This window comes from Aethalodelphis obliquidens, unplaced genomic scaffold (assembly GCF_003676395.1).
Source record: "Aethalodelphis obliquidens isolate GAN/ISIS:26980383/991018 unplaced genomic scaffold, ASM367639v1 scaffold88, whole genome shotgun sequence".
In the NCBI taxonomy this organism is placed as follows: domain Eukaryota; kingdom Metazoa; phylum Chordata; class Mammalia; order Artiodactyla; family Delphinidae; genus Aethalodelphis; species Aethalodelphis obliquidens.
In genome coordinates, this window is record NW_020838032.1 from 3,820,603 (window position 1) to 3,844,827 (window position 24,225).

At 37.1% G+C, this 24,225-nt stretch overlaps 1 protein-coding gene across 13 annotated transcripts in view; it reads left to right on the top strand.

Moving 5' to 3' along the window:
- Window positions 1-24,225, top strand: part of TUT7 (terminal uridylyl transferase 7) — a 67,367-nt gene that overhangs the window by 1,068 nt on the left and 42,074 nt on the right. For 12 of the 13 annotated variants that reach the window (XM_027094221.1, XM_027094227.1, XM_027094220.1 and 9 more), the window contains exons 2-10: window positions 100-650; window positions 4,905-5,086; window positions 5,455-5,571; window positions 6,072-6,249; window positions 7,988-8,076; window positions 9,840-9,891; window positions 10,855-10,924; window positions 11,677-11,803; window positions 14,119-14,238. In XM_027094221.1, the coding sequence (XP_026950022.1) occupies window positions 131-650; window positions 4,905-5,086; window positions 5,455-5,571; window positions 6,072-6,249; window positions 7,988-8,076; window positions 9,840-9,891; window positions 10,855-10,924; window positions 11,677-11,803; window positions 14,119-14,238 (1,455 nt within the window). In that variant the 5' untranslated portion in view covers window positions 100-130. The remainder of the gene's footprint in view (window positions 1-99; window positions 651-4,904; window positions 5,087-5,454; window positions 5,572-6,071; window positions 6,250-7,987; window positions 8,077-9,839; window positions 9,892-10,854; window positions 10,925-11,676; window positions 11,804-14,118; window positions 14,239-24,225) is intronic. The other variant, XM_027094224.1, reaches the window with a different exon arrangement.

Consider the following 24,225-nt stretch of genomic DNA (forward strand, 5'->3'; position numbering starts at 1 on the left):
TCTTACAAGCTTTTGAGCATCTGTGCAATAAATGTGTGGTACTTTGTGAACTTAGTATGATACCTTGTTATAGTTGGTCTCCAAAATGCCTTCTTCCAGGTGAAGAGTAAGAAAATTGAAGTCAAAGATCATGGGAGATGCCACAAAACCTTATTTTGTGAGGCGTGCTAAAGAGCGAGGGACTACAGATGATGAGGATTTCAGAAGGGGTCACCCCCAGCAAGATTATTTAATAATGGATGATTATGCTAAAGGGCATAGCAGTAAAATGGAAAAAGGCCTTCCAAAAAAAAAAGGAACACCAGGGAACTATGGGAATACCCCCAGAAAAGGACCATATGCTGTTTCTAGCAATCCATATGCATTTAAGAACCCAATTTACAGTCAACCCGCTTGGATAAATGACAACCACAAAGATCAGAGTAAAAGATGGCTATCTGATGAACTTGCTGGTAATTCAGACAGTTGGAGAGAATTCAAACCTGGACCTAGAATTCCTGTTACAAACCGACCAAGAAGAGACTCTTTTCAAGAAAGTGAAGATGGGTATAGGTGGCAAGATGGAAGAGGGTGCAGAACTGTAAGACGACTATTTCATAAAGACCTGGCAAGCCTCGAAACTATGTCAGAAATGGAAGCAGGAAGCCCTGGTAATGTTTCCAACTTGTCAAGTTACAACCCTGACGTCAGCAATGTCTTTTATTTTTCATTCAAATGAGTTTTATTATTTTCAGCAATGCAGTTCCAGTTTTTCATAGTTTCTGCTTATTTAATGTGATTATTTTAAGGATTGTAATCATGTTTTTTGGGCAACTTCAATATGTTGCATGTATTTCCCTTTAAAAGTTTACTTTGCCACAAGGCTTATTTTACTTTAGTAAAACTATATTTCCCATTGGTACTTTTTACAGAAGAGGGTGATGATATCCCCCTGGGGATATATCGTAATTTCTGAGGGGTATGTATGTGTTTTCTAAATTATGTATTTTAATTTTGTACTTGAATAATGAATGTATCTGTAATATAAATGACAGAATATAAAGCTTAAAAAAAAACTTATTCTATGTAAAAACACGATGTAGACTGCATATATCTCCTGCTACAGAGGGATATGTGTCTTTTGTGTGGATCTCAATCTCTAGAGAAGGATAGTGCAAGATTTTTTTTCTCAAAAGTGAACATGGTAAACAGGTTGAAAAACATTGTTTAGAAAGTCAGAAATTCAGATAAGATAAAAGCTTGTCCTTTTAGTTTCAGTAAAACCAAAAGCCTTCTAAGCACCCTATGTGCTTGATAATAATTGCCCCAGAGTTATTATTTATACCTTTTTCTAAAAGGTGAATAGATTTTGTCCATGTAGCAGAAGAACAGAAGAATCAACCAGCCTCGTAAATCTTTAAGCTAAAAAGAACTTGAAGGAATTGCAGTGCTCTGTCATGGTGTATCAAAGGTAGAATCACAATTTTATTCAATACAAAGCAGATAGCTGTGTCTCTGGAGAGGTTAAATTTATCCAGGCTTGCGTATGCAGAGTGGTAGATGAGGAAGTGGAACTGAAATCAAGTACTGTGCTGCTCTGGCCATGAACTCGGCCTGGAATCTGACAGAGGGAACTGAACACGTATTCATAGTTTCTGGCCTTTCGATTCTAAAAGTTTGTGTATATTTAAGTAGTTCTTCATTACTGTGTCCAGGCGAGACATGGACATTCTAATTTAGTTACCAATTGTTGGTCTTTCAGAAAAGAAAAAGTTGATCTTAAGCAGCATTACCAAAAGAAAGATTTATAGGTCAAAAGTTTGCAACCAGATAGATATTAAAAGAGACTGTTTACAGACCAAAAACCTCTTATTCTGTATTCTGTATTCTATATTCTTATTCTATATTCTGCCTAGTCTTAAAAGCAAAGCTTAAGTGATTTTGAATAGGACCTGCATTTTTACTATCTTTTTGTTGAAGTCAATCCAAAAGTCCTGTGTTTGCGATATATGAAATTATATGTGTGTGCTTTCAGTTTCCAAATGAAGGACTGTTCAGTTTCTATCCCTTGAAAAATCTTCATGAAGAAAATATTAAGCTTTGGCATAACATTGCTTACTGTAGTGAGAAATTCAGTTTAAAGTATAAACTTTACACTGTACTCAGAGGATCCTAAAAAGGATCTCACTAAAGGGACTGAAATTTTTCTTAAATCAAACTTATATCTTAATAAGGAAGGAAGATATTAAGTTTGATTCCTTAAATCAAACTTAATATCTTAATATTCCTTAAATCAAACTTATATCTTAATCATCTTATTAAATGATGCAAGAAGATATAATGAAAATTATCTTAGAGTTGCTTTGTTTTTTAATGCTAACTTTCTATTTTTCAGTTCTACTTGACTGCCCCTACTTCATTCCTCATATATCCTAGATTGCCAATTTAATATATTTGGGACAATGCCATTAATGATCTTAGCTGGAAAATATCTGCTCAAATGCACTTGTCCTTTGTGAATGGAGTAATGGACCATATGCAAATGAAATATGAGAAACTTGGAGTACTGTATATAGAGAATTCATATTACTACAAAAAGCCTGGGATGAGCCAGGTAGTTTTCCTCTAAGTAATTATGAGAATTTTTTTTAGCAATACCCAGCTTTGCCTTTCTAGATTCCCTTCAATGAGATTTTAACTGTTTTTACCATGCAGGCCTATGAAACTCAGTTCAGAAGTTTGTATTGCCTTGTCAGTTCCTGCCTTTTTTTTTTTTTTTTAACAAACTAAGTGGTAGGGAGTTCTGGTCTATTTTAGATGTGAATGGGTTTGCTACAAGAAGGGATTTTTCTTATACTGTTAGATAGAAAAATGAATTTCAGAATTCCATCCATGCTCTAATCTCTGTTTTAAATCCCTTTATTGGATTTAGTCATGTGTCCCTGGACAAGTTACTTATTTTCTTGGACCAGCATGTTCCCTATCTGTATAATGGGGATAATATTAGCATCCATGACAGGATCACTGTAGGGATTAATCTGAGGCAGTGCACATAAAGTGCTTACATTGCATCTGTCACATGATAAAATACTCAGTATTGGTAGCTGCAGTTACTGTCATCATCAGACAGTTTGTGCAGCCATCCACTTCTGTGTATAAAATAAGGAGTTAACTGTGCTCTTTGGAGGGAAATTAAAGTCACTCTTTCTAGAAAAATGATAGCAAATATAGTAAGAAGCCTTTGTGATCAAGAGAGAGGAGATGAAAAAAGGAATTTGGTTTCATATCAGTTTTTGTTTTGTGAACTAACAATGGACTTCTCTGATGATGTTGCACATAATGAGTGTTTGCCTAAGAAACTTTGCCCTGAAAACTGAAGTCAGATGCAGTTATTTAGAGTTTGTAACGATAAGCAAATTAAATGAGAATAGACACACCTCTGAGTTAAAAGAATTGCTTATCTCAAAGGTTTATGCGGACCAGGAGTACTGTCCTTAAAAGACTGTGATAATTTAATTGGGGTAGGGGGAGTGTTAAAAAGCAATAGACCATTTTTGACTACTTACCTTTTAGTATTCTATTTGTCCCATTTTGATTGCTTTAAAAAAAAAAGACAACTGTATTTGTCCTAATACTTGTTTAATTTTTTTTAATTGCTGCTGTATTTGCAGAATTTCATTATATTCATCTTAGGGTAGTTTGAGTACAGTGCTTGCTGCTTTTCCTTTAGAGCTGTTGGCGATAGCTGTTTTTAAAATTAGAGGTCCTATACGTCCCTTTCCTGACATAATTTCTTTTCAGTCGACTGATTCATCATACTTGCTATACAAATAATGAGTTCCACTGAAAACTTGACATGGCAGTTGCCTCAGGCAGAGCATTTCAGTAGGTTTATATTTTCAGAGAGTAATTTTTGGTAAGCCATTTAAAAACTATTCAGTCCACTTATCACAATTTTAATTGTGGAAATGAATTTCATTTTACTCTTATGTGGTACTAGTAGCTTCATTTTCAGAACTTGATAGAAATTACCAAAGCTATTAAAAACAATTTTTTGTAGATCAGTCCCACAAGCATCTTCAGTTTTACTGAAGTTGAAAAGTTATAAGTTTAAAAAAGGAATAGATTCATTTATTAGTTATAAGGACTGTAGAACTAACAGCAGGGTTTATAAACAAATGAATTAGTCTGTACTTGTAGAAAACTTTTATTTCAACTGCTAATTGTTTTTTTCCTTTGAAATATGCTCAGTGTGCAGGCCGTTCAAAGAAGCTAAAATGAAAGTAAAGATAAAATGGGTAATAGTTATCCTCGGTAAATACAGTTTTGGCTTGGACTTCTTGATATTAATGTGGGGGAGGGCCCAATAATATGAATGCTAAATTTACAATTTAGTGATGGATTTTCACTCCAGATAAGAATGTAGTTGATTTCTGAGTTCTTTGGAGATAGACTGTCCATCTTTGCTCCATTGAGACTGTTCACTTATAAAAAATGAAAACAGATGTGGATAGTTTTCATTAGAATACCAGGTGTACTAGGAAGCGTTAGATACATGTACATTATATATTATGATATATTAATTACATTAGAATTACAGGTGTACTTCAAAGGATAATTTTTACTATTGCTTGAGTATGCTCAGCAGTATACCAGGAAGAGATAATAAAATCAAATTTTATGGTTGAAGTAGAATTCTTTTAAGTTTTCCAAAAAGGTGGTTTCTGTGGATTGGTGTGTCCAAATGTGAGGAGCTTAAGAGTATTTAAGCATTTTATCCATGGGAGAGGTATACCTTTCCTTTTGCTCTGTGTTCAGATGCCATTCAGATATCACATGATTTCATTAATAAATATGTAAGTTCTGCTTTTCACTCAGAGTGCTGTTATTCAGTATTGCCAATAATATTTTCCCACTAACTTAAGAAAACAAGAAGCAGAGGTCCAGACCTAGGAAGCCGCGGAGGACTAGAAATGAGGAAAATGAACAGGATGGAGACTTGGAAGGCCCTGTGATTGATGAGTCTGTGCTTTCAACTAAGGAGCTACTGGGCTTACAGCAGGCTGAGGAGCGATTGAAAAGAGACTGCATTGACAGGCTGAAAAGGGTAACAGCCTTTTGTTGGTTAAAATTTGTTAGTTAAAATCCTTGTTTTGGTTTAATCTATTAGTAATTGGGAACATGTGCTTTGATGAATTATATATCCTACTTTGGTATTTAAGCACTACAAGTCAAAAGTGATACTGTTTGATTTAATAGACTTACTTTTTTTTTTAAGAATTATTTTTAAAAAATGATTATTAGCATAGTGATAAAGAGTGATAGTACTATATTAACAGTTTTTAAAGTGAATGAGAAATCATCTCCTGGCCAGTTTTTGTTTACCTGTATTTTGTCTCTGTACATCTTTCTCTATATATATCTCTATAAATACGTGCTTATGTGTATGTCTCTATAAATCTATTCAAATTGTAGCGACCGAGAAACTACCCTACAGCAAAGTACACCTGCAAACTCTGTGATGTTTTAATTGAATCCATTGCATTTGCTCATAAGCATATCAAAGAGAAGAGACACAAGAAAAACATTAAGGTAAGTTTACTATAACCCAAACAAATATGTTTACTTGTCAGTTATTACTTGTCATCTTTATGACTTTCCTTAAGATTATGGTATTAGTAATTTTGCTACTTATATTGCTGAATTTATTTTGACCAAAATATTTTATATTGGTCAGATATGTTTGCTGGGCAGTCTTGTGAATTTCCTTAGAACAGTATCAGGATGAATGAAGCCAATGGTAGGACCTAGATATATGTCCTTAGGTCAGTAATAATAAAGTAAATAATTTGCCATTGCTATTTCTAAAGTTCTTTCTTTACACTTTTTCCTTATTCCTGTCTTCCCTCTATTATCACTTTATGTACATAAAGAAATGTGTGCGTGTTTGATAAGATGAAGACTAAAACAGCTAAAGTGAGAAGGAGGGCTAAGAAAAATATTCCAGAATACTGTACAGGGTGTTGTCTCTGTGAATGGTAGAAGGTAAAAACTGTGTGAATCATTTTTAATCTCAACATTGATATTAAAAGGAGAAGCAGGAGGAAGAGTTGCTCACCACGTTACCCCCGCCTACACCCTCCCAGATAAATGCGATTGGTATTGCCATTGACAGAGTGGTACAGGAGTTTGGCTTACACAATGAGAACTTGGAACAGAGACTAGAAATTAAACGTATCATGGAAAATGTGTTCCAACACAAGTTACCAGGTACTTTCTAGATTCGTTTTTCTTTTTAGCTACCTAAAAGTACCCCATTCATTTTTCCTACCAGCAGTAATTTTTGCCTAATAGAAATTGATTTGCCATGTCCTGAAGCTCTCAATTTTATTGTATGTTTTTGTTTCTCCTGGCTTACCCTAAGGTAACAAAGACTTTTACATATGTTGTCATTAACCTGTCTTCATTGTGAGTTTCATTGTGTCTGTCCATTTACATGCCCTGTATTATTAGAGCACCATGGGACTCTTGTATATCTGTTTACCTTTCTATTTATTTATTTACTTTCTATCTCTAAGTTCAGTTTCTTTTTTTTTAATTGAAGTATAATTGACATACAATATATTAGTTTCAGGTGTACAACATAGTGATACAGTATTTTTTATACATTACAAAATGATCACCACACCTTTCTACCTATTTACATTGACACAATATTTTGAGTTAAAATAAAGAAAAGTATCCTGGAGTCATTTTCAGGTTATCTGTGTCCATAAAAGGTTCTATTTAACCGCACTTAAAAGAATTGCACCATCTAAAATGAGCTTTCAAAACTAATTTGTAAGAGATTTTGTGCAGCGTTGAATTGATTTTTTCCAAGTTATGTCTGTGGAGCCATGGAAAACTATTTTTTTTGAAAGCTCCACAAGTGATTCTGATCCACAGCCAGGGTTGAAATCACTATTTGAATTTATCTCCATACTACCCATAAAACTGTTTGTTCTACTGAAAGATCATTCATGTAGTATATGATTCATATTAATATATATCTGTTAAAAAAAATAAAGGGCAAGATTCTGCTCATCCCCCTGTATAGGTGTCTTATCCTTTATGTTGTAGACAAGCTCCTGAGAAGTCATTTGTAATTTTGATTTTTGCCATAGATTTTCATTGTAAAATTGAATGTGCTTTGTCATGGAAAACCTGTTAAAACCCAAAGAAGTTGTTTGACTTAACAAACCTGGAAAAAAAAAAAATACAAAGTCCCCTGGTGAGAAGGGGTAATTTTTTGGCACAACAATAGTAAAACATTGGGGAAAATGCTGTAAAATAAATATAGGTGGTACACATACACACGTCTTCCTCTGAACTGTGAATCTCTTGCTGCCTAACATTTTAAGTTATATCAGTGATACTATAATTATTTTCTAAACTTTTCCTAAAGGGATTATATTATGTTAAATTAAGCTTTTTGTTCATAATACAATGAGTATTCATATTGAAAAGTAACTTTATGCTGATTTTTGTGATTATTGTTTTACTGAAACATGATCTTTATAGTAAATTATACCTATGTACGGTTTCAAAAAGGTGAAGTGTTTGTATTAACTCTTCAGTATGTACATACTATCAGGTTTACAAACGTATGACAAAGTTAGGCATCCCTTTTCGACTTCCACATTTAAAAAATCATTTCAAATAGTATTTTCTGCACAAAGCATGAAATAGTAAAGTAAGTTTTAACATGTTTTACAACTGATATGAAAAGAGTGGCTATTAAACTAAACTGCAGTCAATACAGTCTTCCCTTTTAAATAAAATAAAATGAAGACAAGAGCAAAGAGTCACCCATTCTTGTCCTTTGCTTATGCCAGACTTGAACACTGTTTTTCTTTTGTGTGTAGTTCTAATTGATGGTTACATTTCTGAAATAGCAGTGTCTTGTAATAACTTTTGAGAAATTTTACTTTATTTATGACTTGTATTTATTCAATTTTTTTTGTTTTAGATTGTTCTCTGAGATTATATGGGTCATCCTGTAGCAGACTGGGTTTCAAAAATTCGGATATAAACATTGACATTCAATTTCCAGCCATTGTAAGTACAAAGTGAAATGTTAGAATTTTCACAGAGTGGTACAGAAATTCATTTTTTTCCCAAATGTGAGCTATATATGGATATATTTTAGACACTTGAAGACAGTTTAAGTGTGATGTTTTTTTCCTAAAACTGCATTGTTTTTAAAAGTATAATTTTTTTTCCTAAAATTGCTGTTTTTATGTTCTTCTGCATGCCTTCAATTTTAGAGCATTTCTTTTTATTCTACAGATCTTTCATACTTTCTTGAGACACTGGTCTTCTAACCATGTGAATCTGATCGGGTAATTTAGGTCTGTTAACTTGAAAGGATTAAATTATCTTGATAAGTCAACTTTCCAATGGCAGGAAAGGGTTTCAGATTTCAAATTGTGTATCTATATAAACATTTATGACCTGCACGCTTAATTTGTTCCTGAGTTTCCTTATATACACCCACCTTGTAAAAATAATTATGCTTTTGAAGAACTACACCTAGCCTAGATTTCTGGTTTAAACATGGTTCAAAAAGATGTTGATAAGTCAGAACTTTAAAACTGGAAGGCACTTTGGTAGATTATCCATTTACTTACTGGTGGTTCCTGCAGGACAGTTTGCAAATGGTTTATGCCCATTTACTTGTCTTGCTACTTAAAAATAAAAATGATCCCTAGTCTCCTCCCCCAGATATTCTGTTTCACAACTTCTCATTCCTTGCCATCCCTGACTGCTATAGCTACCTGGTCAGCTGACCAATAGATTTTACTGTTCTTTTAACCTTAAATTCTGCTTAATAATTTACCAGCATAGCAGTTATTTTGATTTCATGTCATTCATTCATTTAGCAAATATTCAGTGAGTTTGAGTATATGTCAAGCACCATACTAGGTTCCAGAGGACAAAACAGATACCATTCCTCCCTCCTGGAATTCATACTAGGAAGGAGATAAGTAATTATGTATGTATAATTAATTATAATGAGAGCTATGCAGGGAAACAAGGTTCTGTGAGAGAAAATAAAAGAGTGTAGATATAGCTGTCCTGAAGGCCCCTTTGAAGGGATTACATTTAAACTGAACTCTAAAAGATGAAAATGGGTGGGGACAGTGAAAGGGTAAAAGAGTGTTTCAGCCTGAGGGCACATCATTTGCAAACAGTGAGTTTGGCCTATTCAAGGCACGCTAAAGGGAAAATTGTAAGGGCTGTGGTGAAGGCACCTTGAGAAAGAATAGTTTAAGATTAGGATAGAAGAGTAGTCTGGGGCCCAACGTACAGGAAGCCAGAATTTCATTTTGACCTAAGGGCATTAAGAAGCCAGACTGAGAGTTTTAAGGAGGGTCACAACTAGATCTAATGTATGATTTTAAGTGGTTTTGGTTCCTGTGTGGAGCAAAGATTAATAGAGAAAGGCAAGACTAAAGTGGAGACCTGGGTAAGCAATCTGTTGAAGTAGTCTCACAGAGTGAGAAGTAATATTGTTAACAGTTTGACAACCTCTAGCCACAACTTTGAGATTTGCTGAGAGGCTAACTACCTCGGGAATTAGTGAATCAGGAGTTAACTGCGTAGTAGGTCTCTTTTTGCCCACACTCATCCTCTTTTTGCTCATCTCTCTGTGTCTGACTGATGTGTGCACACAGCACAATGATTAATTCCTTTACTCTGGTAGCAAGGTGCTTTCTAATTTGGGAAAGAATTTGGGTAATTTCAAACGACTGTGTATTATCTCAGTGAAGCAAAAGTACTTCTGGATTATTTGATATATTCACTGATTTATTTCCTAGATGTCTCAGCCAGATGTTCTCTTACTTGTCCAAGAATGTTTAAAGAACAGTGGTAAGGCCAAATTCTTTCCACATTTTGCTCTTAAATTTTTCTTTTGTCTATAATTTGAATATCTTATTTCTCAAACTTTGAAAATAAGAAGTCATGTTTTTTGATTTACTTATATGGGTAATATCCAAACAAAAAACTAAAGCAAATGCCCATGAATTATTAGCAAGTTAATTAGAGTCTTGTTAGTTGTCCTACTATGCAGAATAATTATTTTGTAAGTAAAGCTTTTAGCTTGGTGATAATGTCATAATTTAGAAAGATTATATTAGCCCTAGGCTGAGAGTAAAAGGAATCAAAATATGTAAAATTTACTCTTGAGGGTAAAAAACTAAAGGATAATCTTTTTAATTCTATGGTTTAAATTAATACTTTACAAATAATAAATAGTGTGGCCCAGCCCAGATGAATGAATCAACAAATCATTGTTCCCAGTTAGGTTTATCAGTTGTCCAGAGTAATGTCCAACCGAGGCTTGACGGCTTATGTGCTTTCCATAGGCCTCATTCAATTGTTTCATCCCTTGAATTAGTCTTTCCCATCCTTTTTGTTTTGATTGAATGAAACATTTAAACATTTTTTCTTATTTCAGTCAGTATGTATTTTGACCCCGTGTATTTTAGTAGCTTTTGCAGCAATTTTTTTTAATGTCCTATTCGTATTTCTAATTATGTTACCCACGTAACATTTAAATGTTCTAATTCAATAATGTAGTCATTTCTAATCAGACATTAGTTTTTCAAAATAAGGATTTTAAATTAATGTGATTACTTGATTCTTGAATATAATACTTTTTCCTTTTCAAGTCACTTTTATTTCATAATCATCTCTTGAGAACCTTATTTTGTAATGGTCTTTCAAAAGGTCAAACAGATAATTCACAACTGGTACTTGTACTTTATCTAGCTGTGCTTTTAAACAAAGGCTTAGTTAACTAACCTATCTGATATTCTTTTCTTTTTCCAGACTCTTTTATTGATGTTGACGCAGATTTCCACGCTAGGGTGCCAGTGGTGGTGTGCAGAGAAAAGCAAAGGTCTCTGCTTCTTTAAGCTGTTTATTAAGTACCAACCTGCCAAAAGCACTTGTACTTTACTCCATCTTAATGTCCAGTTTCTAGAATTGTAAGCTCCTATGTGGTTAATTTCACAAGCTTCCTGTTAGCATTCTCCCTCTACTGTTGGTGTTTAACACGAGAGGAAAAAGTGGTTTATTTTTAAAAGTAAAATTACTTAAAAAGAAAAAATATAGGAAGGAAGCATTTTGACCCATTTCAGTAAAAAACACCTCTGTCAAATAGTTACTTGCTCTAATCACCTTTATTTGCCATCCTTTTTAGAAGCATTTTAAACAGTGCTGAGTAACAGTTCACCCGGCTGTCTCTCCATCTGGAAGCATTACCATTACCACTGTAAATGGGTAGTTTGTAGGCTGTAATGATTTGCCATTAGGCAGATTCCTCCAACTAGGGAAAACACTCTTGCCCTTATAAAGATGAATTCATACTCCCATTCGAAAGATTTTACAGTATTCTCCTTACTTGCATTTTACCCCCAAAATAATTTTAATATATGAAAACATGAAGTTTTAGTTCTTGAAAAATAAAGTTTACTCCGACGACAGCTGCCCTATCTTTTTTGATACAATATTGAGATGACCCATAAAGGTTTAGTGAGTTAGAAGTATTTATTATCAGTGTAAATTAGTTGGTGGTGGTGTAAAAGACACCTGATACCTGTATAATACTTTCTCTTTTTCCTTCCCATTCTCACCCTCTACCCCCACCAGTGGTCTTCTTTGTAAAGTGAGTGCAGGAAATGAAAATGCTTGTCTGACAACAAATCATTTAACTGCCCTTGGAAAACTAGAATCAAAGCTGGTTCCTTTGGTGATTGCATTTAGGTACTGGGCAAAGGTAGGTTTGAGTTCTTTAAATGAATGCACATTCTGTGTGTGCATAAGCAGTATGCTTTGATTTTTACATGGTTCATTTAATCTTAAATGTTTGGATGCATATTTATAGACATCAAGGGAGTTGGCATCTGAGTATTAGAACAGAAAGTTTAATGTGTACAGAAAGGAAAACTCAGTTTCTATTTCACTATGACATATTGCTCAAAAGATCAAAATGCTTTATGATGCTTATTAAAAATTAGATTTGTGGGGGCTTCCCTGGTGGCACAGTGGTTGAGAGTCTGCCTGCAGATGCAGGGGACACGGCTTTGTGACCCGGTCCGGGAAGATCCCACATGCCAAGGAGCGGCTGGGCCCGTGAGCCATGGCTGTTGAGCCTGCGCGTCCGGAGCCTGTGCTCCACAACAGGAGAGGCCACAACAGTGAGAGGCCCGCGTACCGCAAAAAAAAAAAAAAAAAAAAAAAAAAATTAGATTTGTAAGTCAAATCCCAGAGTTATGGCCCAAGTGTTTACATTTTTTTTCTTTTCTTTGTAGTTCTGATCCCTCACCAAACAAAAGTAAAATTTTGATGCTTTAAAAAAGACCTCGAAAGCTATTTCCATATATTTGTGAGTGGAAGCAACCAGCTGGCATTTCAGTGATGTGTCCTAAATCTAACATTACTCTCAGCAGCTGGAGGCAAATTCAAAAACACATAGTTTGAATAACAGCAGAAGAGAATTCTGTCAGTCCCTCTCCCGTTTCCCCCTTTCTAGTGGTAGAATGGCACAGCTATTACCCTCAGAAAAATGCAACTCTCCCAGAATCATATTTTTTTGTACAAGTCTATCTCAAACCATAATTCTTTCCATGTTAATTGTGTAGCAGGGATTTTTATGGATTTCTCAGCTGACATCCTTGGAAGCAAGTTCACTTTATTTCATGAATTTATAAGGTTGTCTGTGCTTGATCAGCTTCACTAGCTAAAACCCCCATCCCTTAGTCTCAGTTTGGGGCTGGATCTTGTTCACGTTGTCCTGCTCAATTAAGAGAGACAAAATTACACTGCTTAAAGATTCTTGATGTGGGTTGTCAGGAAAACCTGATAAAAACATGTGTGTGGATTAAGGCGAATTATGGCCATCAGTGAAAAGTCAGTTTAGAGTGCAGGACTCCCACAAGTGGGTTAAGTCATTTTCTGCAGATCTAGAAAATATACTCATCACAATATTCCTACCTTTGTACCACATGAATCAAATACACTGTAAATAAACCAGGTCTTTGCTGAGGAAAAGACAATGTCTAAAAGCATTTATAAATGAAGTTGCAGCTTCATAAGATGAATCTCATCGATAGTATGTGACCCACCAACTGTTTACTTTTTAACTAGTTTCCAGAAGTGATTCTCAGGCACAGGAAAGTTTGAAATGAAGCTTCTCATACCATCTCCAGTAATATACCCAGAGACTCCCAAAAAATGAAAGCCACTATCTGATCTTGCTTTACATTTCTACAGTGTTTTACATATGGTATCCTATTGAAATGCTCAAATAATCATGAGAGCATCTAACATTTCCCCAAAATGTAAGGTCTTATCATGATTATAAAATTGAGATTCTGTGTAGAGAAAAGCCAAAGCTTTACCGATTAAGACATGGCAGTAACAATACGTAGTTCCTGTTGCTTGGGTCCAGGACCCAACAGGGACAGAGGATGTCCCACTCTTAACTGGGTGAATTGATAATCACAATGTGCTGTCTTTTGAAAGCAGCCTCCTACTTCATCACTAAGTAGGCCATGCTTTCTAAGTTGTTATTTCTGCTAGCGCTAATGAGTTTGCCTACATTCTAGCCTAATCACCTTTCTGACCAAAGCATGCATTTTCAAGGTAGTAGCTAAGGGTGAGGGGACCATTAAACTGAGCAAAGCCAATTGTCTTACAGTTGGAATTGAACCATTATTTTGACTCCATTAACAAGTTTTTGAACCAAGTGAATGGAGTTACCATGGATATCAAAAAAATAAAACAGCAAATATTATTTTTAGGGCCCTTCACAAATGAGTTTAGTTAAAATGAAAAATTTGAAATTGAAACTGTCACTCAAAACCACAATCTGTGGTTACTCCAAAAGTACAAGGAAGTATTTTGTCACTGTGGAGTTTTATTTGGAGGGGTAAATCATGTGAGACACAGAAATGAAGTAACGGGTTTTAGACCAAATTGCGTAAATGACAAGTTTACAAAAGAATGTACTTTTTGACAAGTACAAAAGAATGCTTATCCTCTTTTTGACAAGTACAAAAGAATGCTTATCCTCTTTTCTCTCATTTGTAGCTTTGCAGTATAGATCGCCCTGAAGAAGGAGGTTTGCCACCTTATGTGTTTGCCCTGATGGCCATTTTCTTTCTTCAACAGAGGAAAGAACCCCTTCTGCCTGTTTATCTAGGATCATGGGTATAAAACTTTTTTGCTTATGTATCTGATACTGATTTTATTACAGGGCCACAATCCCTTGTGTATAATTTCAGAGTGTAAAAACCTAACCAGAACTGACATGAATTTATTTATCCTACTATTGTGAATATTCATACCTTTCACTGCTGAAGTATTAATGTATTTGACTCAGGATGCTGCCCTGTACTCTGCTTAGGGACACTGTTACTTTTCTAAACTGAAAAAACTCTTGACTTATGGAACACATGATCTTGAGGTTTTCAGACAAGAGAATGTGAATATATTATCATTTGGTACACACTTTCTTTGGGTACAGTTTTATAATTTGATACTTGAATTTATATATCACCTCCAGACAGACTGTAGGAAGCTTTTGGTTCGCTATCACTTACTTTCTATTTCTAGTCTTTTGATTCTCTTTATGCCCCGTTCCCTGTGAAACAAAAGAAAATATAAGTGCTGAAATTGCTACCTATAGCACAAGATGCAGAACTTAGCAGTCAGTCACCTCTTGAATAATATATTGCTATAATCTTTAAGATGAATTAGACTTCAGTGATGTGACTGTTCTTTCTTTCTGGATAAGTTAAAGTTGAGCTGATGTATTCAAATAGTAAGATTTAAGAAGAAGCCACCTCAAAGTCAAAATGAGGTTATTCTCATTCTCTTGGAAACCTCACTGTTAATCCCTAGGTGTTTATCTTGATAAAAATCTTACGTGTACACTTACTTTATAAAAAGCGTCACTGGGTGAGAGCTTACTTTGGTACATCAGTATTTTAACTAGTCTTCTTAGCATATGCAGGATTCTTGTCATTTAAGGAGGAGATGTTCTAGAGCAGTAGCCCTTAATTATGGGTCTATAAAAAAAATAAGATTTTAAGGAATTTTTATATACTTAATAAGTTGAGAATTAAGCAGGGACCTTTGTCTGCCAGGCCCTGAGAATAAAGACTAAAGCAGAATAAGTCCTATATAAACTCTGTCTTGGCATTAGGGATTGCAGTCTGCTGTGCTGTGACCCAGTTGCCTAAAGGGAGCTCTCTTTGTGCTTGTGGTACTGAAATGAAAAAATTCAGGGTATCCTTGCTAGTCTGCTCTCCTGGTAGAAAAAAGGGTGAGAGAACAAAATCAACCCTTAGTTGATAAATAACCCTTTTCATCAGACCCAAATAGGATTCTGTGAAAGTCTTTGAAGTTTTCTTTTCACTTTGATCCAAGAGAAACAGGAGTTTAAGATGGAACCAAACCAGTTGGACTCCTATGCCAAACAAAAAGCCTTAGAAGAGGTTGAGGCATTGCCATGCTCACTAATGTCTTAGTGAAATCTGCCTTTTCTTGTGTCCTCGTCATCTCTAAAGTAGGCATCTGTCACTGATGTGAGGATGCAGTAAAAAAAAAAAAAAAAAGTGCTTCTATTCTGCTGCTGGGATTCTCCTCAGGATTTGCTTAAGAGAAGCATGAATACCCTTTCCTGTGGCCAGTGTATTATTTCCTCGGGAGTAGTACTGGAAGTCCTCTAAGGTGACACAGAATTTGCTTTTGATTATACCATTTATTTATTTAAGATTTTTTTCTTCTCTACTCTTATTTATTTATTTATTTATTTAACCATCTTTATTGGGGTATAATTGCTTTACAATGGTGTGTTAGTTTCTGCTTTATAACAAAGTGAATCAGTTATACGTATACATATGTTCCCATATCTCTTCCCTCTTGCGTCACCCTCCCTATACCACCCCTCCAGGCGGTCACAAAGCACCGAGCTGATATCCCTGTGCTATGCTGTGCTATGCAGCTGCTTCCCACTAGCTATCTACCTTACGTTTGGTAGTGTATATATGTCCATGCCTCTCTCTCGCTTTGTCACAGCTCACCCTTCCCCCTCCCCATATCCTCAAGTCCGTTCTCCAGTAGGTCTGTGTCTTTATTCCTGTCTTACCTCTAGGTTCTTCATGACTTTTTTTTTCTTAAATTCCATATATATGTGTTAGCATACAGTATTTGTCTTTCTCTTTATGACTTACTTCACTCTGTATGACAGACTCTGGGTCTATCCACCTCATTACAAATAGCTCAATTTCGTTTCTTTTTATGGCTGAGTAATATTCCATTGTATATATGTGCCACATCTTCTTTATACATTCATCCGATGATGGGCACTTAGGTGGTCTCCATCTCTGGGCTATCGTAAATAGAGCTGCAATGAACATTTTGGTACACGACTCTTTTTGAATTATGGTTTTCTCAGGGTATATGCCCAGTAGTGGGATTGCTGGGTCATATGGTAGTTCTATTTGTAGCTTTTTAAGGAACCTCCGTACTGTTCTCCATAGTGGCTGTACCAATTCACATTCCCACCAGCAGTGCAGGAGTGTTCCCTTTTCTCCACACCCTCTCCAGCATTTATTGTTTCTAGATTTTTTGATGATGGCCATTCTGACTGGTATGAGGTGATATCTCTTTGTAGTTTTGATTTGCATTTCTCTAATGATTAATGATGTTGAGCATTCTTTCATGTGTTTGTTGGCAGTCTGTATATCTTCTTTGGAGAAGTGTCTGTTTAGGTCTTCTGCCCATTTTTGGATTGGGTTGTTTGTGTTTTTGTTATTGAGCTGCATGAGCTGCTTGTAAATTTTGGAAATAAATCCTTTGTCAGTTGCTTCATTTGCAAATATTTTCTCCCATTCTGAGGGTTGTCTTTTGGTCTTGTTTATGGTTTCCTTTGCTGTGCAAAAGCTTTGAAGTTTCATTAGGTCCCATTTGTTTATTTTTGTTTCTATTTCCATTTCTCTAGGAGGTGGGTCAAAAAGGATCTTGCTGTGATTTATGTCATAGAGTGTTCTGCCTGTGTTTTCCTCTAAGAGTTTGATAGTTTCTTGCCTTATGTTTAGGTCCTTAATCCGTTTTGAGCTTATTTTTGTGTATGGTGTTAGGGAGTGATCTACTCTCATACTTTTACATGTACCTGTACAGTCTTCCCAGCACCACTTATTGAAGAGGCTGTCCTTTCTCCACTGTACATTCCTGCCTCCTTTATCAAAGATAAGGTGACCATATGTGCCTGGGTTTATCTCTGAGCTTTCTATCCTGTTCCATTGATCTATCTTTCTGTTTCTGTGCCAGTACCATACTGTCTTGATTACTGTAGCTTTGTAGTATAGTCTGAAGTCAGGGAGCCTGATTCCTCCAGCTCCGTTTTTAGTTCTCAAGATTACTTTGGCTGTTCGGGGTCTTTTGTGTTTCCATACAAATTGTGAAATTTTTTGTTCTAGTTCTGTGAAAAATGCCAGTGGTAGTTTGATAGGGATAGCATTGAATCTGTAGATTGCTTTAGGTAGTAGAGTCATTTTCACAATGTTGATTCTTCTAATCCAAGAACATGGTATATCTCTCCATCTATTTATATCATCATTAATTTCTTTCATCAGTGTCTTACAATTTTCTGCATACAAGTCTTTTGTCTCCTTAGGTAGGTTTATTCCTAGATATTTTATTCTTTTTGTTCCATTGGTAAGTGGGAGTGTTTTCTTGATTTCACTTTCAGATTTTTCATCATTAGTGTACAGGAATGCAAGAGATTTCTGTGCATTAATTTTGTATCCTGCAACTTTAACAAATTCATTGATTAGCTCTAGTAGTTTTCTGGTAGCATCTTTAGGATTCTCTATGTATAGTATCATGTCATCTGCAAACAGTGACAGCTTTACTTCTTCTTTTCCGATTTGGATTCCTTTTATTTCCTTTTCTTCTCTGATTGCTGTGGCGAAAACTTCCAAAACTGTATTGAATAAGAGTGGTGAGAGCAGGCAACCTTGTCTTGTTCCTGATCTTAGTGGAAATGCTTTCTGTCTTTCACCATTGAGGATGATGTTGGCTGTGGGTTTGTCATATATGGCCTTTATTATGTTGAGGAAAGTTCCCTCTATGCCTACTTTCTGCAGGGTTTTTATCACAAATGGGTGTTGAATTTTGTCAAAAGCTTTCTCTGCATCTATTGAGATGATCATATGGTTTTTCTCCTTCAATTTGTTAATATGGTGTATCACGTTGATTGATTTGCGTATATTGAAGAATCCTTGCATTCCTGGAATAAGCCCCACTTGATCATGGTGTATGATCCTTTTAATGTGCTGTTGGATTCTGTTTGCTAGTATTTTGTTGAGGATTTTTGCATCTATGTTCATCAGTGATATTGGCTTGTAGTTTTCTTTCTTTGTGACATCCTTGTCTGGTTTTGGGATCAAGGTGATGGTGGCCTCGTACAATGAATTTGGGAGTGTTCCTCCTTCTGCTATATTTTGGAATGGTTTGAGAAGGATAGGTGTTAGCTCTTCTCTAAATGTTTGATAGAATTTGCCTGTGAAGCCATCTGGTCCTGGGCTTTTGTTTGTTGGAAGATTTTTAATCACAGTTTCAATTTCAGTGTTGTGATTGGTCTGTTCATATTTTCTATTTTTTCCTGATTCAGGCTTGGCAGGTTGTGCATTTCTAAGAATTTGTCCATTTCTTCCACGTTGTCCATTTTATTGGCATAGAGTTGCTTGTAGTAATCTCTCATGATCTTTTGTATTTCTGCAGTGTCAGTTGTTACTTCTCCTTTTTCATTTCTAATTCTATTGATTTGAGTCTTCTCCCTTTTTTTCTTGAAGAGTCTGGCTGATGGTTTATCTACTTTGTCTTCTCAAAGAACCAGCTTTTAGTTTTATTCATCTTTGCTATTGTTTCCTTCATTTCTTTTTCATTTATTTCTGATCTGATTTTTATGATTTCTTTCCTTCTGCTAACTTTGGGGTTTTTTTGTTCTTTTTTCTCTAATTGCTTCAGGTGCAAGGTTAGGTTGTTTATTTGAGATGGTTCCTCTTTCTTAAGGTGGGCTTGTATTTCTATAAACTTCTCTCTTAGAACTGCTTTTGCTGCATCCCATAGGTTTTGGGTCGTCGTGTCTCCATTGTCATTTGTTTCTAGGTATTTTTTTATTTCCTCTTTGATTTCTTCAGTGATCACTTCGTTATTAAGTAGTGTATTGTTTAGCCTCCATGTGTTTGTATTTTTTACAGATCTTTTCCTGTAATTGATATCTAGTCTCATGGCGTTGTGTTCGGAAAAGATACTTGATACAATTTCAGTATTCTTAAATTTACCAAGGCTTGATTTGTGACCCAAGATATGATCTATCCTGGAGAATGTTCCATGAGCACTTGAGAAAAATGTGTATTCTGTTGTTTTTGGATGGAATGTCCTATAAATATCAATTAAGTCCATCTTGTTTAACGTATCATTTAAAGCTTGTGTTTCCTTATTTATTTTCATTTTGGATGATCTGTCCATTGGTGAAAGTGGGGTGTTAAAGTCTCCTACTATGAATGTGTTACTGTCGATTTCCCCTTTTATGGCTGTTAGTATTTGCCTTATGTATTGAGGTGCTCCTATGTTGGGTGCATAAATATTTATAATTGTTATATCTTCTTCTTGGATCCATCCCTTGATCACTATGTAGTGTCCTTCTTTGTCTCTTCTAATAGTCTTTATTTTAAAGTCTATTTTGTCTGATATGAGAATTGCTACTTCAGCTTTCTTTTGGTTTCCGTTTGCATGGAATATCTATTTCCATCCCCTTACTTTCAGTCTGTATGTGTCTCTAGGTCTGAAGTGGGTCTCTTGTAGACAGCATATATATGGGTCTTGTTTTTGTATCCATTCAACCAATCTGTGTCTTTTGGTGGGAGCATTTAGTCCATTTACATTTAAGGTAATTATCGATATGTATGTTCCTATTCCCATTTTGTAAATTGTTTTGGGTTCACTATTGTAGGTCTTTTTCTTCTCCTGTGTTTCTTGCCTAGAGAAGTTCCTTTAGCAGTTGTTGTAGAGCTGTTTTGGTGGTGTTGAACTCTCTCAGCTTTTGCTTGTCTGTAAAGGTTTTCATTTCTCCATCATATCTGAATGAGATCCTTGCTGGGTAGAGTAATCTTGGTTGCAGGTTTTTCTCCTTCATCACTTTCAGTATGTCCTGCCCCTCCCTTCTGGCTTGCAGAGTTTCTGCTGAGAGATCAGCTGTTAACCTTATGGGGATTCCCTTGTGTGTTATTTGTTGTTTTTCCCTTGCTGCTTTTAATATGCTTTCTTTGTATTTAATTTCTGACATTTTGATTAATATGTGTCTTGGCGTATTTCTCCTTGGATTTATCCTTTATGGGATTCTCTGTCCTTCCTGGACTTGATTAACTATTTCCTTTCCCATATTAGGGAAGTTTTCAACTATAATCTCCTCAAGTATTTTCTCAGTCCCTTTCTTTTTCTCTTCTTCTTCTGGAACCCGTATAATTCGAATGTTGGTGTGTTTAATATTGTCCCGGAGGTCTCTGAGACTGTCCTCAGTTGTTCTCATTCTTTTTTCTTTATTCTGCTCTGCAGTAGTTATTACCACTATTTTATCTTCCAGGTCACTTATCCGTTCTTCTGCCTCAGTTATTCTGCTATTGATCCCATCTAGAGTATTTTTCATTTCATTTATTGTGTTGTTCATCATTGTTTGTTTCATCTTTAGTTCTTCTAGGTTCTTGTTAAATGTTTCTTGCATTTTGTCTATTCTATTTCCAAGATTTTGGATCATCTTTACTATCATTATTCTGAATTCTTTTTCAGGTAGACTGTCTATTTCCTCTTCATTTGTTAGGTCTGGTGCGTTTTTATCTTGCTCCTTCATCTGCAGTGTGTTTTTCTGTCTTCTCATTTTGCTTATCTTACTGTGTTTGGGGTCTCCTTTTTGCAGGTTAGTAGTTCCCGTTGTTTTTGGTGTCTGTCCCCAGTGGCTAAAGTTGGTTCAGTGGGTTGTGTAGGCTTCCTGGTGGAGGGGACTAGTGCCTGTGTTGTGGTGGATGAGGCTGGATCTTGTCTCTCTAGTGGGCAGGTTCACGTCTGGTGGTGTGTTTTGGGGTGTCTGTGGCCTTATTATGATTTTAGGCAGCCTGTCTGCTAATGGGTGGGGTTGTGTTCCTGTCTTGCTAGTTGTTTGGCATAGGATGTCTAGCACTGTAGCTTGCTGGTCGTTGAGTGAAGCTGGGTGCTGGTGTTGAGATGGAGAGCTCTGGGAGATTTTCGCCATTTGATATTATGTGGAGCTGGGAGGTCTCTTGTTGACCAGTGTCCTGAAGTTGGCTCTCCCTCCTCAGAGGCACAGCACTGACTCCTGGCTGCAGCACCAAGAGCCTTTCATCCACACGGCTCAGAATAAAAGGGAGAAAAAGTAGAGAGAAAGAATTAGTAGAAGTAGGAAGAAAGAAAGAGAAAGAAAGAAAGGAGGGAAGGAAGAAAGAAAGAAAGAAAGAAAGGAGGGAAGAAAGAAAGAAAGAAGAAAAAGAAAGAAGGAAAGAAAGGAGGGAGGGAGGGAGGGACGGTGGGAGGAAGGAAGGAAGAAAGGAGGGAAGAAAGAAAGAAAGAAGAAAAAGAAAGAAGGAAAGAAAGGAGGGAGGGAGGGAGGGACGGTGGGAGGAAGGAAGGAAGGAAGGAGGGAAGGAAGGAGCAAAGAAAGAAGATAAAGTAAAATAAAGTAAAATATAATAAAGTTATTAAATTAAAAAAAATTATTAAGAAAAAAAATTTTAAAAACGGACGGATAGAACCCTAGGACAAATGGTGGAAGCAAAGCTATACAGACAAAATCTCACACAGAAGCATACACATACAGACTCACAAAAAGAGGAAAAGGGGGAAAAAATCAGAAATCTTGCTCTCAAAATCCACCTCCTCAATTTGGGATGAATCGTTGTCTATTCATGTGTTCCACAGATGCAGGGTACATCAAGTTGATTGTGGAGCTTTAATCCGCTGCTTCTGAGGCTGCTGGGAGAGATTTCCCTTTCTCTTCTTTGTTCTCACAGCTCCCAGGGCCTCAGCTTTGGATTTGGCCCCGCCTCTGCGTGTACGTCGCCGGAGGGCGTCTGCTTTTCGCTCAGACAGGACGGGGTTAAAGGAGCCGCTGATTCGGGGGCTGTGGCTCACTCAGGCTGGGGGGAGGAAGGGGTGCGGTGCGGGGCGAGCCTGCGGCGGCAGAGGTCTGCGTAACATTGCACCAGCCTGCGGTACGCCATGCATTCTCCCAGGGAAGTTGTCCCTGGATCCAGGGACCCTGGCAGTGGCGGGCTGCACAGGCTCCCCGGAAGAGGGGTGTGGATAGTGACCTGTGCTCGCACACAGGCCCCTTGGTGGTGGCAGCAGCAGCCTTAGCGTCTCCCGCCCGTCTCTGGGGTCCGCGCTTTTAGCCGCGGCTCGCGCCCGTCCCGGGTTCACGCTTTTAGTCACGGCTCGCGCCCGTCTCTGGGTTCCGCGCTTTTAGCCGCGGCTCGCGCCCGTCTCTGGGGTTCGCACTTTTAGCCGCAGCTCACGCCCGTCTCTGGAGCTCTTTTAAGCAGCGCTCTTAATCCCCTCTCCTCGCGCACCAGGAAACACAGAGGGAAGAAAAAGTGTCTTGCCTCTTCCCAGCTCCAGACCTTTTCCCGGACTCCCTCCCGGCTAGCCGTGGTGCACTAACCCCTTCAGGCTGTGTTCCCGCAGCCAACCCCAGTCCTCTTCCTGCGCTCCGACCGAAGCCCGAGACTCCGCTCGCAACCCCGCCTGCCCCGGCGGGTGAGCAGACAAGCCTTTCGGGCTGGTGAGTGCCGGTCGGCCCTGATCCTCTGTGCGGGAATCTCTCCGCTTTGCCCTCCGCACCCCTGTGGCTGTGCTCTCCTCAGCGGCTCCGAAGCGTCCCCCTCCGCCACCCGCAGTCTCCGCCCACGAAGGGGCTTCCTAGTGTGTGGAAACTTTTCCTCCTTCGCAGCTCCCTCCCACTGGTGCAGGTCCCGTCCCTGTCCTTTTGTCTCTGTTTATTCTTTTTTCTTTTGCCCTACCCAGGTATGTTGGGGGTTTCTTGCCTTTTGGGAGGTCTGAGGTCTTCTGCCAGCGTTCAGTAGGTGTTCTGTAGGAGTTGTTCCACGTGTAGATGTATTTCTGGTGTATCTGTGGGGAGGAAGGTGATCTCTGCGTCTTACTCTTCCGCCAACTTACCCTCCCGCCTATTCAAGATTAATAACAAAAACAAGTATGTGGTGGCCAAATACTAGATTGAATTCTGTGTGTCAAATATGGCAAACTCTGCTGCCTGAACCAAAGTGATCTGTAGCTTTCAGCATTTTAAACTAGTCGAGTATCAGTGTGCTGGCTTCTGCTAGGGTCTTTTAGTCAAAAATGTGAAGCAAGTGAGAGAAAAGAAATTCAGTGCCTTGTTCATGCCAGATATTTTATATCACTCTTTCTGCAGAAAATCTATTGAGAACCTCAAAATTACGTGCATGAAAGTATCTAAACTGTTAACTCCTTCAAAATTTTTAAAGCACTCTGTATGTTAGTCGTTGTACTAGGCCCTGAAGGTAATACACAGATGAGTAAGACTAAATTCTCTGTCAAGAAGTTTAGAGTATTGTATCTCTGTGCTCAGATCTGTGTTTTCGAAAATCTTTCAGCCATTCTCTCCCAACCTACTCAGATTTCTTCCATGTTGGAGATTATCTCTCTGACCTTTTACTCCCAATTAAAATTCCCATTTATTATCATTAGATATTGATATGTGAGTTGTGAATGATGAATAGGCTTAACCCTGTGTTCTTGGCATCTTTTATCCCCTACAACAATATTTTACTAGTCTCCTAGTAGATATTATTTGGAATCTTCCTTATTTTAGATTATGTAAACGTAACCCTTAGGAAATAGTTATTTACACTTTAAGAATGCCAGATAATATAGTAGAAAGAAGAGTAGTGTTAAAGTTTGGCAGCCCTGAGATTCACCCAGGATTTGCCACTTAAATCCTTATGACCTTGAACAAGTTATTTAATCTCTGAGCCTTGGTGAAAGACTCATCTGCAAATTTTTGAAATGAGATCAGGAATGTAGAGTTCCTGGAACTCTACAGGTCGGAGAACAGATGTAGTCCTTTCCCCCTTCAAT